Source organism: Sapajus apella, unplaced genomic scaffold (genome assembly GCF_009761245.1).
Source record: "Sapajus apella isolate SASKATOON/1434 unplaced genomic scaffold, GSC_monkey_1.0 scaffold162, whole genome shotgun sequence".
NCBI classification, from domain to species: Eukaryota; Metazoa; Chordata; class Mammalia; order Primates; family Cebidae; genus Sapajus; species Sapajus apella.
The window spans coordinates 1,307,115-1,323,429 of NW_022437102.1; the positions used below are offsets into that span (position 1 = coordinate 1,307,115).

General features: G+C 40.2%; 1 protein-coding gene across 3 annotated transcripts in view; it reads left to right on the forward strand.

Moving 5' to 3' along the window:
• The window catches only part of LARGE1 (LARGE xylosyl- and glucuronyltransferase 1), a 559,679-nt gene that overhangs the window by 442,080 nt on the left and 101,284 nt on the right, over positions 1-16,315 (forward strand). For all 3 annotated transcript variants that reach the window (XM_032266924.1, XM_032266925.1, XM_032266923.1), the window contains 2 exons: positions 1,598-1,710; positions 3,762-3,887. In XM_032266924.1, coding sequence (XP_032122815.1) covers positions 1,598-1,710; positions 3,762-3,887 — 239 coding nt within the window. The remainder of the gene's footprint in view (positions 1-1,597; positions 1,711-3,761; positions 3,888-16,315) is intronic.

Sequence of the window (16,315 nt, forward strand, 5' to 3'; positions counted from 1 at the left end):
AAGGCTCGTGGGAACTGAGAGTCAACAAAAGAGAAGCATTGACCTGAATCCCGTGGCTCCCAAGCGACATTGCCGGGGCTCTGGTCTGTGTGGTTGAGTGGAACGAGCACCGGTTTTGGAATTAGGCAGATCTGAGTTTGGATCTGGCATAGCTTCTTTTGAACTGTGAATTGACAAGTGTCTGATTCAGCCTCTCAATTTCCTCACCCATAAAATAAGGATAACAAAATCTATGTTGTAGAGATTTCGGGAAGCATTAGGGGAAATGATGACAGGATGTGGAAAAACCCCGACAAAGCCCAAAGGAGCCATGCAGCAGATCTGATTTGTCCTTCAGACGTACAAGTTCAGATCTCTGTGTGCTATCCCATTCTTCCCATAACCATATATATACTATTTTTTTTTTCAACTCTACCTGATCAAACACCTTTCACTAAATGGTAAATTTACCTTTTTTCCAAATATGTGCTACTGGAATAAGTAAAAAGCCTTAGAGTTGACATTTATATGTGATTCAGAGAAATCAGTTTCTTTCCTAGAGTCTTAGAAATGCAGGTACCTGGTTTCAACTAAGTTCATTTTTCATCTGCCTTGAGTTTCCGCCACTGACCATTTTGCCAAGCTAAGCATCCTGAAGAGGACTGATTTGGAGGGCCCATGGTGCTACAATTCCACCCCACCAAATTCACTGCAGTGGCCTGCAGGGAAATTCCCGTGGCTTTTTGTGTTCTGTGCTCTGGGCTTTTTCTGCGTTCTCTAACTGACCTGATGGTAGATAGTTGCTTCTTAACCATTCAGCAAAGCCTAAATGTACACACCTGGAATCCCAGAACTTTGACAGGCCAAGGCAGGCAGATCACGATGTCAGGAGTTCCAGACCAGCCTGACCAACATGGTGAAACCCCCGTCTCTACTAAAAATACAAAAATTAGCCGGGCGTGGTGGCATGCACCTGTAATCCCAGCTACTCAGGAGGCTGAATTAGGAGAATCACTTGAACCCGGGAGGTGGAGGTTGCAGTGAGCCGAGATTGTGCCACTATACCCCAGCCTGGGTGACAGAATGAGACTCCGCCCCAAAAAAATATCTATACACACACACACACACACACACACACACACACACACACACACAACATAAATTGAACATGTTAACCATGTTCACATGTACAATTGAGTGGCATGAAGTCCATTCACATTGTTTTGCTGCCACCACCTCTGTCCATTTCCAGACAATACTAGGCTCTGCCTGCCCCTCTCACCTATCCTTACAAACGGCCCGTGGAGGTCTGTGTTACCAGTCTCCATATAATGAGGAGGTCTCAGAGAGATGGTTTCACGTCTCCTATCGAGTAACTGGCAGGTCCTAGGCTTGAACCTAAGTATATTCATCTCCAAAGCAGGTGCCCCAGACTGTGAAGCCTCACTGGAAGAATTTTTAGAAGGAAGGCTTATCTGCAGCAGTGCGTAGGCCTCTTGTCTGCATAAGACAGTCATCCTCGAGAGGCTGTGGCTGTGCTCTGCGTAGGCGTGCCTAGCTCTCCCTCTTACTTTTTTATTTTTCTAAATTTCCTCTTTTATCGTGTGCTTTTGCCCAGGGGTGATCCTGTTACTTCTGGATAAGCTGCGGAAGATGAAATGGGAGCAGATGTGGAGGCTGACGGCAGAGAGGGAGCTCATGGGCATGCTGTCTACATCCTTAGCTGACCAGGTGAGTGCCCAGGTTAGAAGGTACAGCTACTCCTGAGTGTACTGGTGGTGGTTCTCAAAGAAACTTGAAGAGTAAATGGGTCTGAATTGTTGTTGACATATTGTGTGACTCTCTCTGCTCTGGTACAGCTGCCTTATACTTGCCAGTCTAAGACAACAGCTCAGCTCCTTAGTGCCTTCCCTTGTTCATTCATTTGCTCATTCTGCACACTATCACTGAGCACTGTGTATACCAGGAGCCAAGTTCAGAAAGAGGATGACAGAGACAGACGAAGGATGCAGCACCTGCCCTCATAGAGCTTATAGTCTGTTGGCGCAGACTCATAAGTAGATGTTGGTGCCCTCATCGCCAGGTGGAGTGCACAGGGCCTGCTCTCTGGTACCCCAGAATGCCACAGCGTGTTTCCCAGGCAAATAGAGTCTAACCTTTAAGCCTTTTGCTTAGATGCTGTAGTAGTGTCCCTTTACTCAAGGGAAATGCATTTAAATAGAAAGGATGAACTGCCTGGAAACCACTTTGCTATACAGGCAGCCTCAGAAACTCCCTGAAGCCTCATTTTTATTTATTTGTTTTATTTTACTTTATTTTAAGATGGAGTCTTCCTCTGTCACCCAGGCTGGGGTGCAGTGGCGTGATCTCGGCTCACAGCAACCTCCACCTCTTGAGTTCAAATGATTCTCCGCATCCGGTAATTTTTATATTTTTCATAAAGATGGGGTTGCTCCATGTTGGCCAGGCTCGTTTCGAACTCCTGACCTCAGATGATCTGCCCACCTCAGCCTCCCAAAGTGCTGGGATTACAGGCGTGAGTCTCTGTGTCCAGCCAACAAATACTCATTTTTTAAAAAGCCTAGCCGTCATTTTAACATCCCAGGAGAGGCAGAGGGCTCCAGTTGACTTTGACTCTACCAGGATCCTGCATTTGAATTTCATCTTCCTGTGGCACTGGTAGCTGTCTGAAGGCGCAAAGATGATTTCTCTGGGTTTTCTGCATTTCACCCTTTTCTTTTCATCCAAAGAGCCGGCTCACTCTGCATGTTTTTGTTCAAAATGCAATTTCCTGGGTCGTCGAATGCCTGCAAAATTTCATAATATGGAGGGAGCAAGAAACTCTGCATGATTACTTTATTATTTTTTAAAGCATTATTATTCAGTATTTCCCAAGCAGCCAGAAACTGATTTCCCTTTTCAGACATTAGACACAGTATAATGAATGAGTTTAAGAAAAAAATAATACCCAGGTAGCTGTTCTAAACCTGAGGGGAAAATCGTCCACCGTCCTCATATTTCAAGTCAGGTCACAGTGACTTCCTTGTCCCCCAAAGCTAGCAATTGTATGCCCGTGTCCAGTGAGGATTGTTTATTCAGCCATCTTCAGCCACGAAGGCCCATAATTCACCTCCTGGAGCCACCTGTCAGCAGCTAGTTAATAAGTATGGCCTGGTGCAAGAGCTTGGAGAAGAGCCCAAAAAAGGTAAAACCTCTCTAGACAAGTCAGGGGTGGATTTTGAAATGGAGAGTATGTATCTTGGGCACCATGGCTTGCAGGAATCCAAGGAGCATCCATCACTGAGTCCACCGCGGGCCCAGGAAGCGCTGCTGAAAGGGAGGATCTGTAATTTGTCTCAGTCCCTGAATGAGTGGGTCTACTTGTCATCATGCAGTTTCCTGTCCAGGAGGCTCAGAATAGATAACACAGGGCTCTGCCTACAGGCAAGAGGGGAAGGAGACTCCATTTATTATATGTTGACAAGGGTAGGGAGGACACCCCATGTCTGCACATGTGAGCTCATTAGATAGGGCTTTATGAGACCAGCAGGAGTGTGGAGCTTCTAGTTGGCCTGGAGCATTCCCCCATACCTATCCAAACATTATTGCTTGGTTCCTAGAGATAACAGGCCAGGGAGATGCCCCACAGTGTGAGCCAGCCTGTGTTCAGAGCAGGAGGCTCAAGAGAAGCCCTATCACAGGGGATGCGGTGTCTTGAGAGCCAAAATGGGCAGCTGGGCCACCCAACTGTGTTGACTGTGTCTTTGGCTTTCACCCCTCAGGATATTTTCAACGCTGTCATCAAACAAAACCCCTTCCTTGTGTACCAACTCCCCTGCTTCTGGAATGTGCAGCTGTCAGACCACACCCGCTCCGAGCAGTGCTACAGAGATGTGTCTGATCTAAAGGTACGGTCAAGATTGGCACATCCCTGGAGGTAGGGTGAGGTGGGCTGAGAGGACTCCCAGGGGCATGGATGGCTGGGAGGTTTATGTGCAATGTGGTGACAGAGATAAGGGCACAGGAGAGCAGAACGAGTATGCTTTTCATCTTTGTGGGGCATTGGGTTTTTTCCACCCTTATTTGGGCTTTCTGGAAAGCCTAAAGCCTCCTGGCAGAAGAACCAGCTTATGTGGTTATTCTTCTTGCCATCTGCTGCTGGCTCTTTTGGTTCATGTCAGCTCCCCAAATTAATTCATTCAATTTAAGCAAGAACATTTATTGAGGGCCCATTCTGTGCCAGGTGCTGTAGATGTGGATGTGAATAACTAACCTGCTTCCAAGTCATTTATGGCTTTCAAGTCATTTCAGGAGAGAAATGTGCAGCAAAGAAGTAGGTATTTAAAAAATGACACGTGTAATGACAGGTGTGGGTGGGTGAGTGGGGGAGATGCAAGCATAAACGTCTTATTCTTCCTCACAGAGTAGGGGCAATGACAGAAAAAGCCTTCATCACCACTCTCTAGGTACCAAACATTGTGGATGGACCTGGCTATAGAGAGAGGAAGACGACAGGGTATATTAGTCCTCTGCTGCTATAGCTAATGCGTAACAAGCTATTCTGATAGTGGCCTGAATCAGCAACCATTTATTTATCTGATGAGTTTATAGGCTGGTTGGATGCTTCTGTTTGTTTGTTTGTTTGTTTGTTTTTGAGACAGAGTCTCGCTCTGTTACCCAGGCTGGAGTATAATGGCATAATCTTGGCTCACTGCAACCTCTGCCTTCTGGGTTCAAGTGATTCTGCCTCAGCGTCTTGAGTAGCTGGCATTACAGGCGAACGCCACCATACCCAGCAATTTTTTAATATTTTTTAGTAGAGATGGGATTTGACCATGTTGGCCAGGATGGTCTCAAACTCCTGACCTCGTGATCTGCCCATCTCCGTCTCCCAAAGTGCCGGGATTATAGGCGTGAGCCACCGTGCCCGGCAGGATGGTTTTGTTTTTTACTGATTTAACAGAGTGTCTGTGGTCAGCTTCAGATGGGATAGCTGGTGACTGGGGCAACTTGGCTGTCCTCTGGTGTCCTCTGTCCCCTCAGCAGGCCAGTATGGCGTCTTCTCATGGTGAGGCAGAGGTGGCAGAGGCAGCCCTAATACACAGGAGGAAACCTTGAGTCATTGTTGCTCACATCCTTCAGTGGCCAAAGTAGTCGTATGGCTGAGCCCATGGGATTCCTTTGAGTAAGGAGTTTGAGTTAGGGGTATGTCAGAATTCTCTCCCTACAGTGGAACGAGTAAAGAATTGACCACAACTATTCAGCAGAACAAAAACAAGGGCATTTGCCTCTCAGGTTGTATCACAGAGGAGTAGATACATGCATCCTTAAAGAGTTTGTTTCATATAAAGTTGATATGCATTGCAAGTTTTCAAACAGAAAAAGGATTGCAAAGCTAGCTTTTCTAATAAATTAGTCTTTTCTAGTTGGCTTCTGGTCCATGTCCCCATGTGGGTATTATGTCTTATTTGTAGTCATAATGCATGTTAAATGTGGTTTTCTGCTTTTCATTTATTTCATAAGCATTTTCTGGGTCAGCCACATGATGTTAATGAGCGTCATATTCAGTAGTTACTATTAGTCTATTACCTGGCCACTCCCATGACCTTACTTGTTTTCAAATTTTCATCAGTATAAATTAAATCTTAATTAACAGCTTCGCCCATAAAGTGCTTTCCTTCTGTATTGTTGTAGCTCACCTTTCCAGGAGTGAAATTATAGCATTAGAAAGAAAGAACTTTTTTTAAATGCACTTGAAATTTATTGCAAAGTGTTAGAAAGTATTTAAAACAGAGGTACCTGCATCATTCATTCTTTCAACTGGCATTTTTTCAGTTCCTTCTGTATATCATGTACTTGTTAGAAATAAGGAAAAGAGAAGAAATAGGAATATTGTCAAGAATATCATGGATTAAAAAGTTTGGACTAGGGGGTGACGTAAAACAAACCTGTAAAGAATATGTAAAAGGCCGGGCGCAGTGGCTCAAGCCTGTAATCCCAGCACTTTGGGAGGCCGAGGCGGGTGGGTCACGAGGTCAGGAGATCGAGACCATCCTGGTCAACATGGTGAAACCCCGTCTCTACCAAAAAATACAAAAAAAAAATTAGCTGGGCATGGTGGCGCGTGCCTGTAATCCCAGCTACTCAGGAGGCTGAGGCAGGAGAATTGCCTGAACCCAGGAGGCGGAGGTTGCGGTGAGCCGAGATAGCGCCATTGCACTCCAGCCTGGGTAACAAGAGCGAAACTCCGTCTCAAAAAAAAAAAAAAAAGAATATGTAAAAATGCTGGATTAAAAAATGTGTTACATGTTTTGAAAGCATAACTGATTGGTTCGTAAAGCAAGTAAAGAAAGCGAAGGCCAGGAACAATGACAGAGTGAATCCAAAAAGATGGCAAAGAGCAACTGGATGTCACCTTTGCCCTTGGAGGAGATGATCCCTGGTGGAGGGAGCCTGGTTTAAAGGCAAGCCTGGTATTATAAAAAATCTAGTCTTCGTCCCTGGTTCCTGGTACAGAGCTCCTAAAACCCTTGAAATTTCCTGAGTGGAAGAGCAGCTTTTATGATGTATATGAGCCCCTTTGGGTCACACCTGAGCTTATGCTAATGAGGTGTCTTAGATAGGGCCCCTAGAGAGCCTCAAGATGGAAACACCAAGTGACTGAAGAGTTAGTTAGAGCTTCCCCAATGTAAGTTCCAAGGACCTCTGGGAAGCCAGGAGGGTGTGCTAGACAGAGATCAAGCTCTAGAAACACTCTTGAATAACAAGATTTGATGAACTTCTGGGTTGGTGAACAGCCTTGTTCCTGGAGGGTGGTGTGCCCAGAGAGGGTATGGAAGCTCTGTACCCCCTAGCCCCATACCCCCATGCTTTGCCCTGCTTACCTCTTCTCTCTGGCTGTGGTCTCCACGTTGCATCCTTGGTAATAAACCGGTAAGCATAAGTGTTTCCCAGAGTTTCAGAAGCCATTCTAGTAAATTATGGAACCCAAGGAGGAGATCATAGGAATCCTTGATCTACAGCAAATCTGTCAGAGGCAGGAGGCCTGGCCTTGAAACTGGCATCTGAAGCGGGCAGTCTCATGGGACTAAGCCTCTAACTTGTGGAGTCCGATGCTTTTGTCAAGGAGGTAATGTCACTGTTGTGTTAAATTGTAGGATACCCAACTAGTGTTGGAGAACTGGTCATTGTGGGAAAATAACCCCACAATATCTGACATCAGAAGTCTTCTATGTCAGAGTATAGAAAAACAGTGTTTTTTTTTCAATAGGTAACTGTATACTTCATTGTTCAAACAAGGGAATGCTTTCCTGCATTATAGAGGGACAGTAAGTAGGCTGACAGGCAAAGCATATAATTATTCTGCTGAAATACTTTACATAGGACCTTAGGCCCACAGGAAGATAGACAATTAGAAGACCCTCATATAGAGTCAGGATCCACAAAGAGTAATATCCTCAGTGGATAAACACTTAATAAAACTCAGAGTGTAGAAGAAGACAGTAGAGGTTGTTGTCTTTTTCATCCTTGGTTTTAGGTAGAATAAGGGATAAATGTTTCCTTTGGGAATTTATTTTAAGCCTATGCTCATATTGTTTTGGGGGCTGAAATTATATGTGTGGTAGCAACAATGGAAAGAAAAAACTAAAAATTTGCCAGGCACCTGGCAGAAACTAACAAATCTGATTCAGAAGAATGTCCTTAAAACAAGACTTCAGAATGTTTTGGGGGAAGTTACAAGGAAAGCAAGGTTCTCAGTTAGGAATCACAAAACACACAAGGAAGTAAGCTACCCTGAAAAAATGCAAAAACTAAAGACTGTAGTTAAGTCTGAAAGACTGCAAATATTGGACTTACCTGATATAAAACATAAGTATTTTTATTACATGTAGAAATAAAAAATGAATATTGAAAGTAGGATGAAGGAATAGATTCTCAAAAAATGAATAGCCCTATTTGGATTAAATAGTATTTTTAGAAGTAAAAGATACAATTATTGAAATTAAATGGGTATGTTAAGCAGTACCTTAAACACAGCTGAATAGAGAATTAGTGAACTGGAAGAGGTATAAGAAATTACCCAAAATGCAACACAGAATGAAAAAGAGAGAGAAAAACTGAGAAAGAAGCCAAAAAATTGGGATCTGTCTCATTGGACTATCAGGAGATAACAGAGAAAATTGGAAGTGAGGCATATCTTCAGTGTGCCAAGAAACAGTAACAGGTGTATACCTAGGACAATAATCTTTCAAGCATAAGATAACAAAGAGAATTTTCTGCAGACATACAAAGAAATTTCTAAAGTATTGTCAGCCTACATAATAAAGAGATCCTCTCTAAAAAAAAACAAATGCTGTTTATTCTGGAATAGTGTGTTGCAATGGGAATACACATGCCATACCAAACTATGTGCATCCTTGGGGAGGTAAAGGAAGAAAAAGGTTTTTAAAGGAAAAATAAAGAGGATTTTATAATTGTTTGAAGATAATTATCTTTGGCCAAGGGATCAGTAACAAAAGTGACACCAGTCCTAGGTAGGCAGTTGCTGGGCAGATGTGCCTGCAGAAGGATTTTTTTGTGTATGTGTGAAGTTAGGATGGTATTTGTGCACGATTATGGTTTTTGTGGAGTCTTTTGTTGTCATTCTTGTTACCAGACACTTATGAATGGAAAGCCTCTCTCCGCAGCCTCCCCTGGTTCTGTTTGTCAGGGTTTTGTTAGCATAAATGATTCCATTTTTATTTTGGCAGCTTTCACGTTTCCCCCTTTTGATCAAGATGTTTCTCCAAAAGTGTCACTGATCAATCATCTTTTAGTTAGATTTTTCATGTCTGTCAGTGCCAGAATGGACCTCTCCCAGGTTTCTGGTCTTTTAACCACATTTTAGCAATAGGGAAGCTTAAGCAGGTGCTCCCAGGCTGTCTAGTTGGAATCCATAATTCAGTTCAGTTTGTCTGTTCCGTAGGCATGTGTTACCATCTCAAAGTGCTGGGTCAGCATTACACTGTTAGGATTTGTACTTCTATAAAAAATTGAACAAGTAACAGATACAAAATTTAAGAGGAAAATACAAAATAAAATTAATAGTGATATGACAAGAGTAGTTTGCATAAGGACTTTGAGCAATAAACCTAGGCTTAAAGATAACCAATTGAATAAACAAAATGACCATTATCCTACCAAGTGAAAAAGGTAGGCATTATTATTATTATTATTTTTGAGACAGAGTCTCATACTCTTGCCCAGGGTGGAGTGCAGTGGCTCAGTCTCTAGTCACTGCAACCTCCGCCTCCTGGGTTCAAGCGATTTTTCTGCCTAGGATAGCCTTCCTACTAGCAATCCTAGTAGCGGGGATTACAGGCGCCTGCCACCACACCTAGGTGATTTTTTTGTATTTTCAGTAGAGACGGGGTTTCGCTATGTTGGCCAGCCTGGTCTTGAGTTTCTGACCTTGTGATTTGCCCGCCTCGGCCTACCAAAGTGCTAGGATTATAGGCATGAGTCACCGCGCCCGGCCAAAGTAGGCATTATTATATCATTATGATACAGAGTCATGTTATGACATCTTGAAAAAAGTGGTCTACATCATGAAAGAAATAAACTTCTCATCCTGGTTTGCAGTTTGAATGTCTCCAGTGATGGCATCGGGCAGTTTGGTGAACTTTGTGTGGCCCAGACATCAGTCATGAGACTTGTTTTTAAAAATTGATCTAGTTTCAGCTTATAGGGCTTCCAAAACAGAGAAATTCCCATTTTTGGTCACTGCATGGAGTAAAGTAGGATTGTAGAACTCTAGATGAGTTTAGACCTAGCCTGCTCTATAGGCAAACAACAAGAACTTAAAAACAGTGCACACAGCTATCATCTAATAACAGATGTATTGTAGCTTTTCTTTAGAAACATAACATTTTCTTCCTATAGTTATTTTGACATTTCCAAAAATAGAGTAAGGCAAATTTTTTTGTAAAATAAATGTAGTTTTTATCAAATACTGCCTGCAAGAATAGTGATTTGACCACATAGTAACCTCAGATTTAAAAACCTTTTTAAGCTAGGCTGGTGGCAAGTGCCTGTAGTTCTAGCTACTAGGGAGGCTGGGGTGGGAGGATTGCTTCAGCGCAGGAGTTGGAGGTTACAGTGAGCGATGGCTGGTGACATACCTGGGTGACAGAGTGAAACCATGTCTCAAAAAATAATAAAAATAAACATAAAAGCTTCCTGAGGGTAACAAGATAACCCTAGACAGACTTTAGATCATACCTACAGTTTTAAGGTTTCTGGACCTGCCAGGAAGTGACAGTTTTGACTCATTTACTCTAAGGCTGAGAACCCTAGAAGTTACACAGTTTATACATATTCTCAGATATGACATTTCAGTCAAAGCCTTGGTAATATAAACAATTGTTTTAATTGTATCCTGCTATAAAGAGAGAGTAATTTTTTTTTTTAAATGGAGTCTCACTCTGTCACCCAGGCCACAGTGCAATGGTGCAATCTCAGCTCATGCAACCTTTGCCTCCCTGGTTCATGCAATTCTCATTTCTCAGCCTCCTGAATAGCTGGGCTTACATGCTTGTGCCACCTCACCTGGCTAATTTTTTTTTTTTTTGTATTTTTAGTAGACACCAGGGTTTCTCCACGTATGCCATGCTGGTCTCAAACTCCTGGCCTCACGTGATCTGCCCACCTGGCTTGCAGACAGGAGCCACTGTGCCCAGCAGAGAGAGCAAATGTTATTGAACTTGTACAAATAACCATATTGCCATAAAAAATAAGAATACTCACAGAATCTCTCCAAACTTCGGAGAGATAAAATTGGGAGAAAAAGGAATTGCTTCCGCCTTTGTTCACAGAAGTACACTTTACCAAATTGTTGTGTACTCTAGACAGCTGAGGGAAGAAAAATTCCTTATTAAATCTGGAAAATAAAACATTTAAGCGAAGAACTAATAGTGTTTTAAATAAAAGTCAAAAATATCAGTTAATCTCATGCAGTTCAGTTTTGTTCTGCTTGAGCTTGATTAGTAGTTTCATAAATTTATGTTTCTTCCTGAGAGTTTGTATTTGCATTTAATCCATTGATCTTGAAGTTGTTAGAAACCGGTATCTAACAGTACTTGTTAGCGTCTCTTCCCTAAATTTTTTGCAAATGCCTTTAAAGAAGAATTCAAAATAATAGCTGTGGATAAAAACTTAGAATACCCATGGCTGAAAATGTGATGGGAGTTCATGATAATCACCAATTAACATGGAAATTTAGTTATTTTTGTGCCACACAACATAACATCCAGAATGTTAGCTAATGTGTCATATTAGATTTTTAAGAATTTTATATAATTTGAGGACATACCCATAAATGTAATCCAAAGACTAATATCACTTATTATTTGACAGCATTTAGCATGCAGTTTACAAAATAAGACTGATCATTTAATATTTCTACAAGATGAAAAATACATTCTTTGAGACTCTCTTGAGACCCTTCTGAAAAATCCAAAAGTTAATGTCAGGTCAGTAAAACTTAAGTCAGAATTTTGATTCAGGGAAACCTGCCAAAGATTTTTAAAGGTTGAAAACATTTGATGAGAAGTTACTGTGAAGTAATAGTCATTCATGTAACCACAGTGATTATCAAAAGACAATACAGAAACTCACATGGAACCTTAGCGCTTTCAAAGCTCCATTTTCTTAAGTAATTAGAAATGGAATAAAGATAACACAGGAAATTATATTGATAAAATACGAAATGTTTCTCAGGCCAGTTACTAAAAAGGTAAAGAAAAACCTTCTGCAGAGTGATTGCTTCTGCTTATGAGAAGCCAACGTATAGATCACCAGGTAGCCAACCTGAGATAAAAAGGGTACAGTACTTGAATTTAGTCTGACTTAAAAAGAATGGGTCCAAGGTTATGAGTATACACCATATTATATATGAATGTAAACAAGAAAACTAGTACCTTGAGCAGGGGAATACATGGCTTTTAGTAACAGCATGGGAAGTTTCTTGGTTACATGGGATAATTCAGACATGTCAAGAAGAGCCAAGAGTACAAAATCAAGGTATACTGGTGGAAAACATTGTCGTTTTAGGCCTTCAAGATAAACATTTAATGGACAAGCCATAATAGCAGAGTTTAGAACTGTAGGGTGGGGGGAAAGTTACAGGACGGGATGGAAAACTTAAAGGAGAGAGTTACCCCAGGCCTTCTCAAGGGTGGAACGAGGAAGAACAGAAGGCATTGACGTACGACCTGAAAATCACATGCAGCAAGATACAGCAAAGTTGAACTTCTGAAATATGAATTTGAAAAGCTTCCAGAGGAAACCTTTGCCTCAAGAAGTGAAATTACCATTCTAAATGAAGGAGATAGCATTTCTAACCTGAAACTAGGGAAATGAAATGGATCTCAGGAAGAAATTTTACAGAACCAGAAACCACAGTTCAGAAGATGGCAGTTACACAGATTTCAGAATTAAAAATTATAATCTCAGCCAGGTGCAGTGGCTCACGCCTGTAATCCCAGCATTTTGGGAGGCCAAGGCAGGCGGATCATGAGGTCAGGTGATCCAGACCATCCTGGCTAACACAGTGAAACCTTGTCTCTACTGAAAATACAAAAAAATTAGCCAGGTGTGGTGGCACATGCCTGTAGTCCCAGTCACTTGTGAGGCTGAGGCAGGAGAATTGCTTGAACCCAGGAGGTGGAGGTTGCAGTGAGCCGAGATCATGCCACTGTACTCCAGCCGAAGGGACAGAGCGAGACTCCATCTCAAAAAAAAAATGTATATATATATATGTGAAATTCCTGTGGTATTACTGAGAGCAGATCAGTATTTCAAGAAAACCGTGTTGTTCTAACATAGGGGATCAAATTTTTAGTTTTGTTTTAGTGTATTTTTAATATCAAAGCTCAATAATTCCCTTATAATTACAGGCAACTCGATCACACCCACAATTTCTTTTATGAATTCATCCTTCAGAAACTTGATCATGACTTACTCAGACCTCTCACAACATGCTTAAACTTTCTCCTTTGTCCTTTACTTTCTCTTTATTAAATAACTGGTCATTTTACTTTGAGATAAAAATTTACCACATAAGATTCTTTCTCATAGAAAATTCTCCTTTCTTTTAAATTGTCTTTACCAAAAATACATTCTTATATCCATAACTTTCTTCACATTACCCTCCTACTTACTGGTTTCTATCTCATTTCTATTTCCATTCTAAATTTACTTTTTGAGGCAAGCTTTAAGTAACCTTTAAACTGGACAAAATTATTCTATTTTCTCAGGAACACATTTTTTATGCTTTGTAATTTCTCTCATCAAAACACATCTTATTTTGGTATACTGTACTTTGTGATATGGTTCGGCTGTGTCCCCACTCAAATCTCATCTTGTAGTTTCCGTAATTCACACGTTATGAGAGCTGGTGGGAGATAACTGAATCCTGGGAGCAGTTTCCCCCATAAAGTTCTCATGGTAGTGAATAAGTCTCCTGAGATCTGATGGTTTTATAAGAGGTTTCACCTATTGCGTGGCTGTCACACTCTCACCTGCTACGGTGTAAGGCTTGTCTTTCACCTTCCACCTTGATTTTGAGGCCATGGCTGGCCTCCCCAGCCATGTGGACCTGTGAGTCCATTAAACCTCCTATTCTTTAAAAATCACCTAGTCTCAGATACGCCTTTATCAGCAGCATGAAAACAGACTAATACATTTTGTATATAGAATTATTTATAAATTAATTAGGATTTTATTCTTCATAACCGTAATTTCTAGTGAACACCTAGGAAGCCAAACATTTTGAATTCTTTGTCACATATCAGCATTTTATAATAAGAACCATTTTATAATTTTTAGGAACATGTTTTATTTAATAGACTCATATATTTAAGAAGCCAAAACAACTTATATTTATGTTCAGCAATTTGTTCATATTTTTAGGGAAATGACCCAGACATTTGATGAGTGTTTATTATATTTCATGTAACATAGCACAAGCATATGATTTTACAGTACATAAACAGTTCTTTTATAAACATTTATTCCACTTACATTTACCTAATTTGCTTATTTTTAACAATTCGCCTAGATTACTCACGAAAACTGAAATATTACACAAAGCGAGTCATCATTTCAAGTTATTTTCCTGTTAAACAGGTTTGTATTTTGTGAATATCAGATTTTTGCTTAAGCAAGAACCTTAAAATAAAATACATGAGTATTTTGCCTATAACTCAGCAGCTACAGCTGCCTTTATTAAAGCAATAATATTAAATTAGTCCTGCTTTTCAGAGTTACACAAAGATTGTTTTCAAGTTGAGTTCATAGTTTCATGACTTTAAAACATGAAGCAGAAACAAATACAAAATCCAGTTAAAAATGTACACCAAAATATAGCGTATTATATTATTACGTAACGTATTATTCATATGCTTTTATATAACATGTATTCATGTTTTGTGAATAATATACCATGAATATTATATTTCTTTATACATTTTTAAGATTTTACTATGTAGATATAGCTTATATAACAATACATGTTATATATGTATTCATATATGAATAATATGTTATATTCATTAACATAATATTGTATATGAATGTTATATGTATTATTCATGTAACATATATAGCTATATATAATATGTATTGTTATAACAACTATTTCAGATTTTACTTTGTAAATACAACATATTATATAACATAATACATGTACATGTTGGTAACCACACCTAAACACATAGACACACACACGGGGATCTTATTGCTTTTATTTTAGAATTTTAACCATGAGACAGTAATATAGACTCACCCATTTGTAAATGACAGTTGGATCCAATTATATTTCTGATAAAATTGGGGCCATTTTACATGTCTAAACTTTATTTCCTTCAGTCGCTAATCTAGTGAACGCTATGGATGAACGTTTTAGATAAAGCAGTTTTTTTTTTAAAACTTTTACATTTTTTTGTTTCCTTTCTGCAGCTTCAAATGAGTTTACCTTTTAGCTGGGACTGACTGAATTGAGTAACAAAAACAGAATCTCCAGCAGCCTTGAATTAGTAACAAATGTATCTTTTGTTTGCTGATCACCTTTGCTAGTCAGTGGTTATGGGGAAGTATCTTAAGAGTTTAGTTAAAGCTTTTTTTTTTTTTTTAATGGCCCCTGTATTGCAGACACAACAGTTTTTATGCTGGAAAGAGATTTATATTACTGCTCTGACCTCAAGATTTTGCAGTTTGACCTGAAAGCCTAACCTTCATAATCGTTTATCTAATTTTTATTCTTTTAGGATATCAGTCCCCTTAATTAACTGCTGTAGCACCCTAAGCAATTGATAGCCAGGCAAACCCAAATTTACATTTGCAAAAGATGTCTAGGTTGTTGGTTCCTGTGGAGCTGTTGTAATATATAAAGCCATTTATTTGAAAGCCCTTTTAAGACTTTTTGTTTGTTTGTTTTTTAATTCTTGGCTGGAATGCCATAAGCAGTGAGTTTTATCAACACCAGCAGAAAAGTCAAATGATTCAAGCCACGTGCAGTGGCTCATGCCTATACCAGCACCTTGGGAGGCCGAGGCAGGTGTTTTACTTAAGGTCAGTGGTTGGAGACCAGCTTGTCCAACATGGTTAAACCCTGTCTCTACTAAAACGTACAAAAATTAGCCAGGTGTGGTGGCATGCACCTGTAATTTCATCTACTCAGGAGGCTGACACAGAAGAATCACTTGAACCTGGGAGGCAGAGGTTTCAGTGAGCGAAGATCCTGCCACTGCACTGCAGTCTGGGTGACAAAGCAAGACTCTGTCTCCAAAAAAAAAAAAATGCCAACAGATTTAAAATAGGCAGTTAAGAAAAGTAGAGATAGAGAACTTAGAAGGCTCTACATATAATCTCTATAATTACAAACTCTTACTTTGATCTAAAAAAAAAAAAAACAGGAAAAAGAAGCTTGGGGAGTTCAGTTGATCCCTTTTGTGTCTGTTGATCCACAAACATGCGTAAGGAAAGCCTTGTGATTGGCTGGAGTCTTTGAAAACCTGGCCCGCCTTCATGTTGGAGAATCCCATTCTCTTTCTTATTAACCTCCTGAGAGCAAAGAAAGCTCCAAAAATCTTGTCAGCGAATGTCAGGATTTCGGACTGGTATCTCCTCCTGTCACATTTTGGTAATGTTCAGTATTACTATGTCTTACTTAAAATACTACATAAACTTAGGAGATAAAGCAGTGGCAGGATTTGAGAAGATTGACTCTAATTTTGAAAGAAGTTCTGTTGTAGGTAAAAATAATCAAACTGCATCACTTGCTACAGAGAAATTTTTC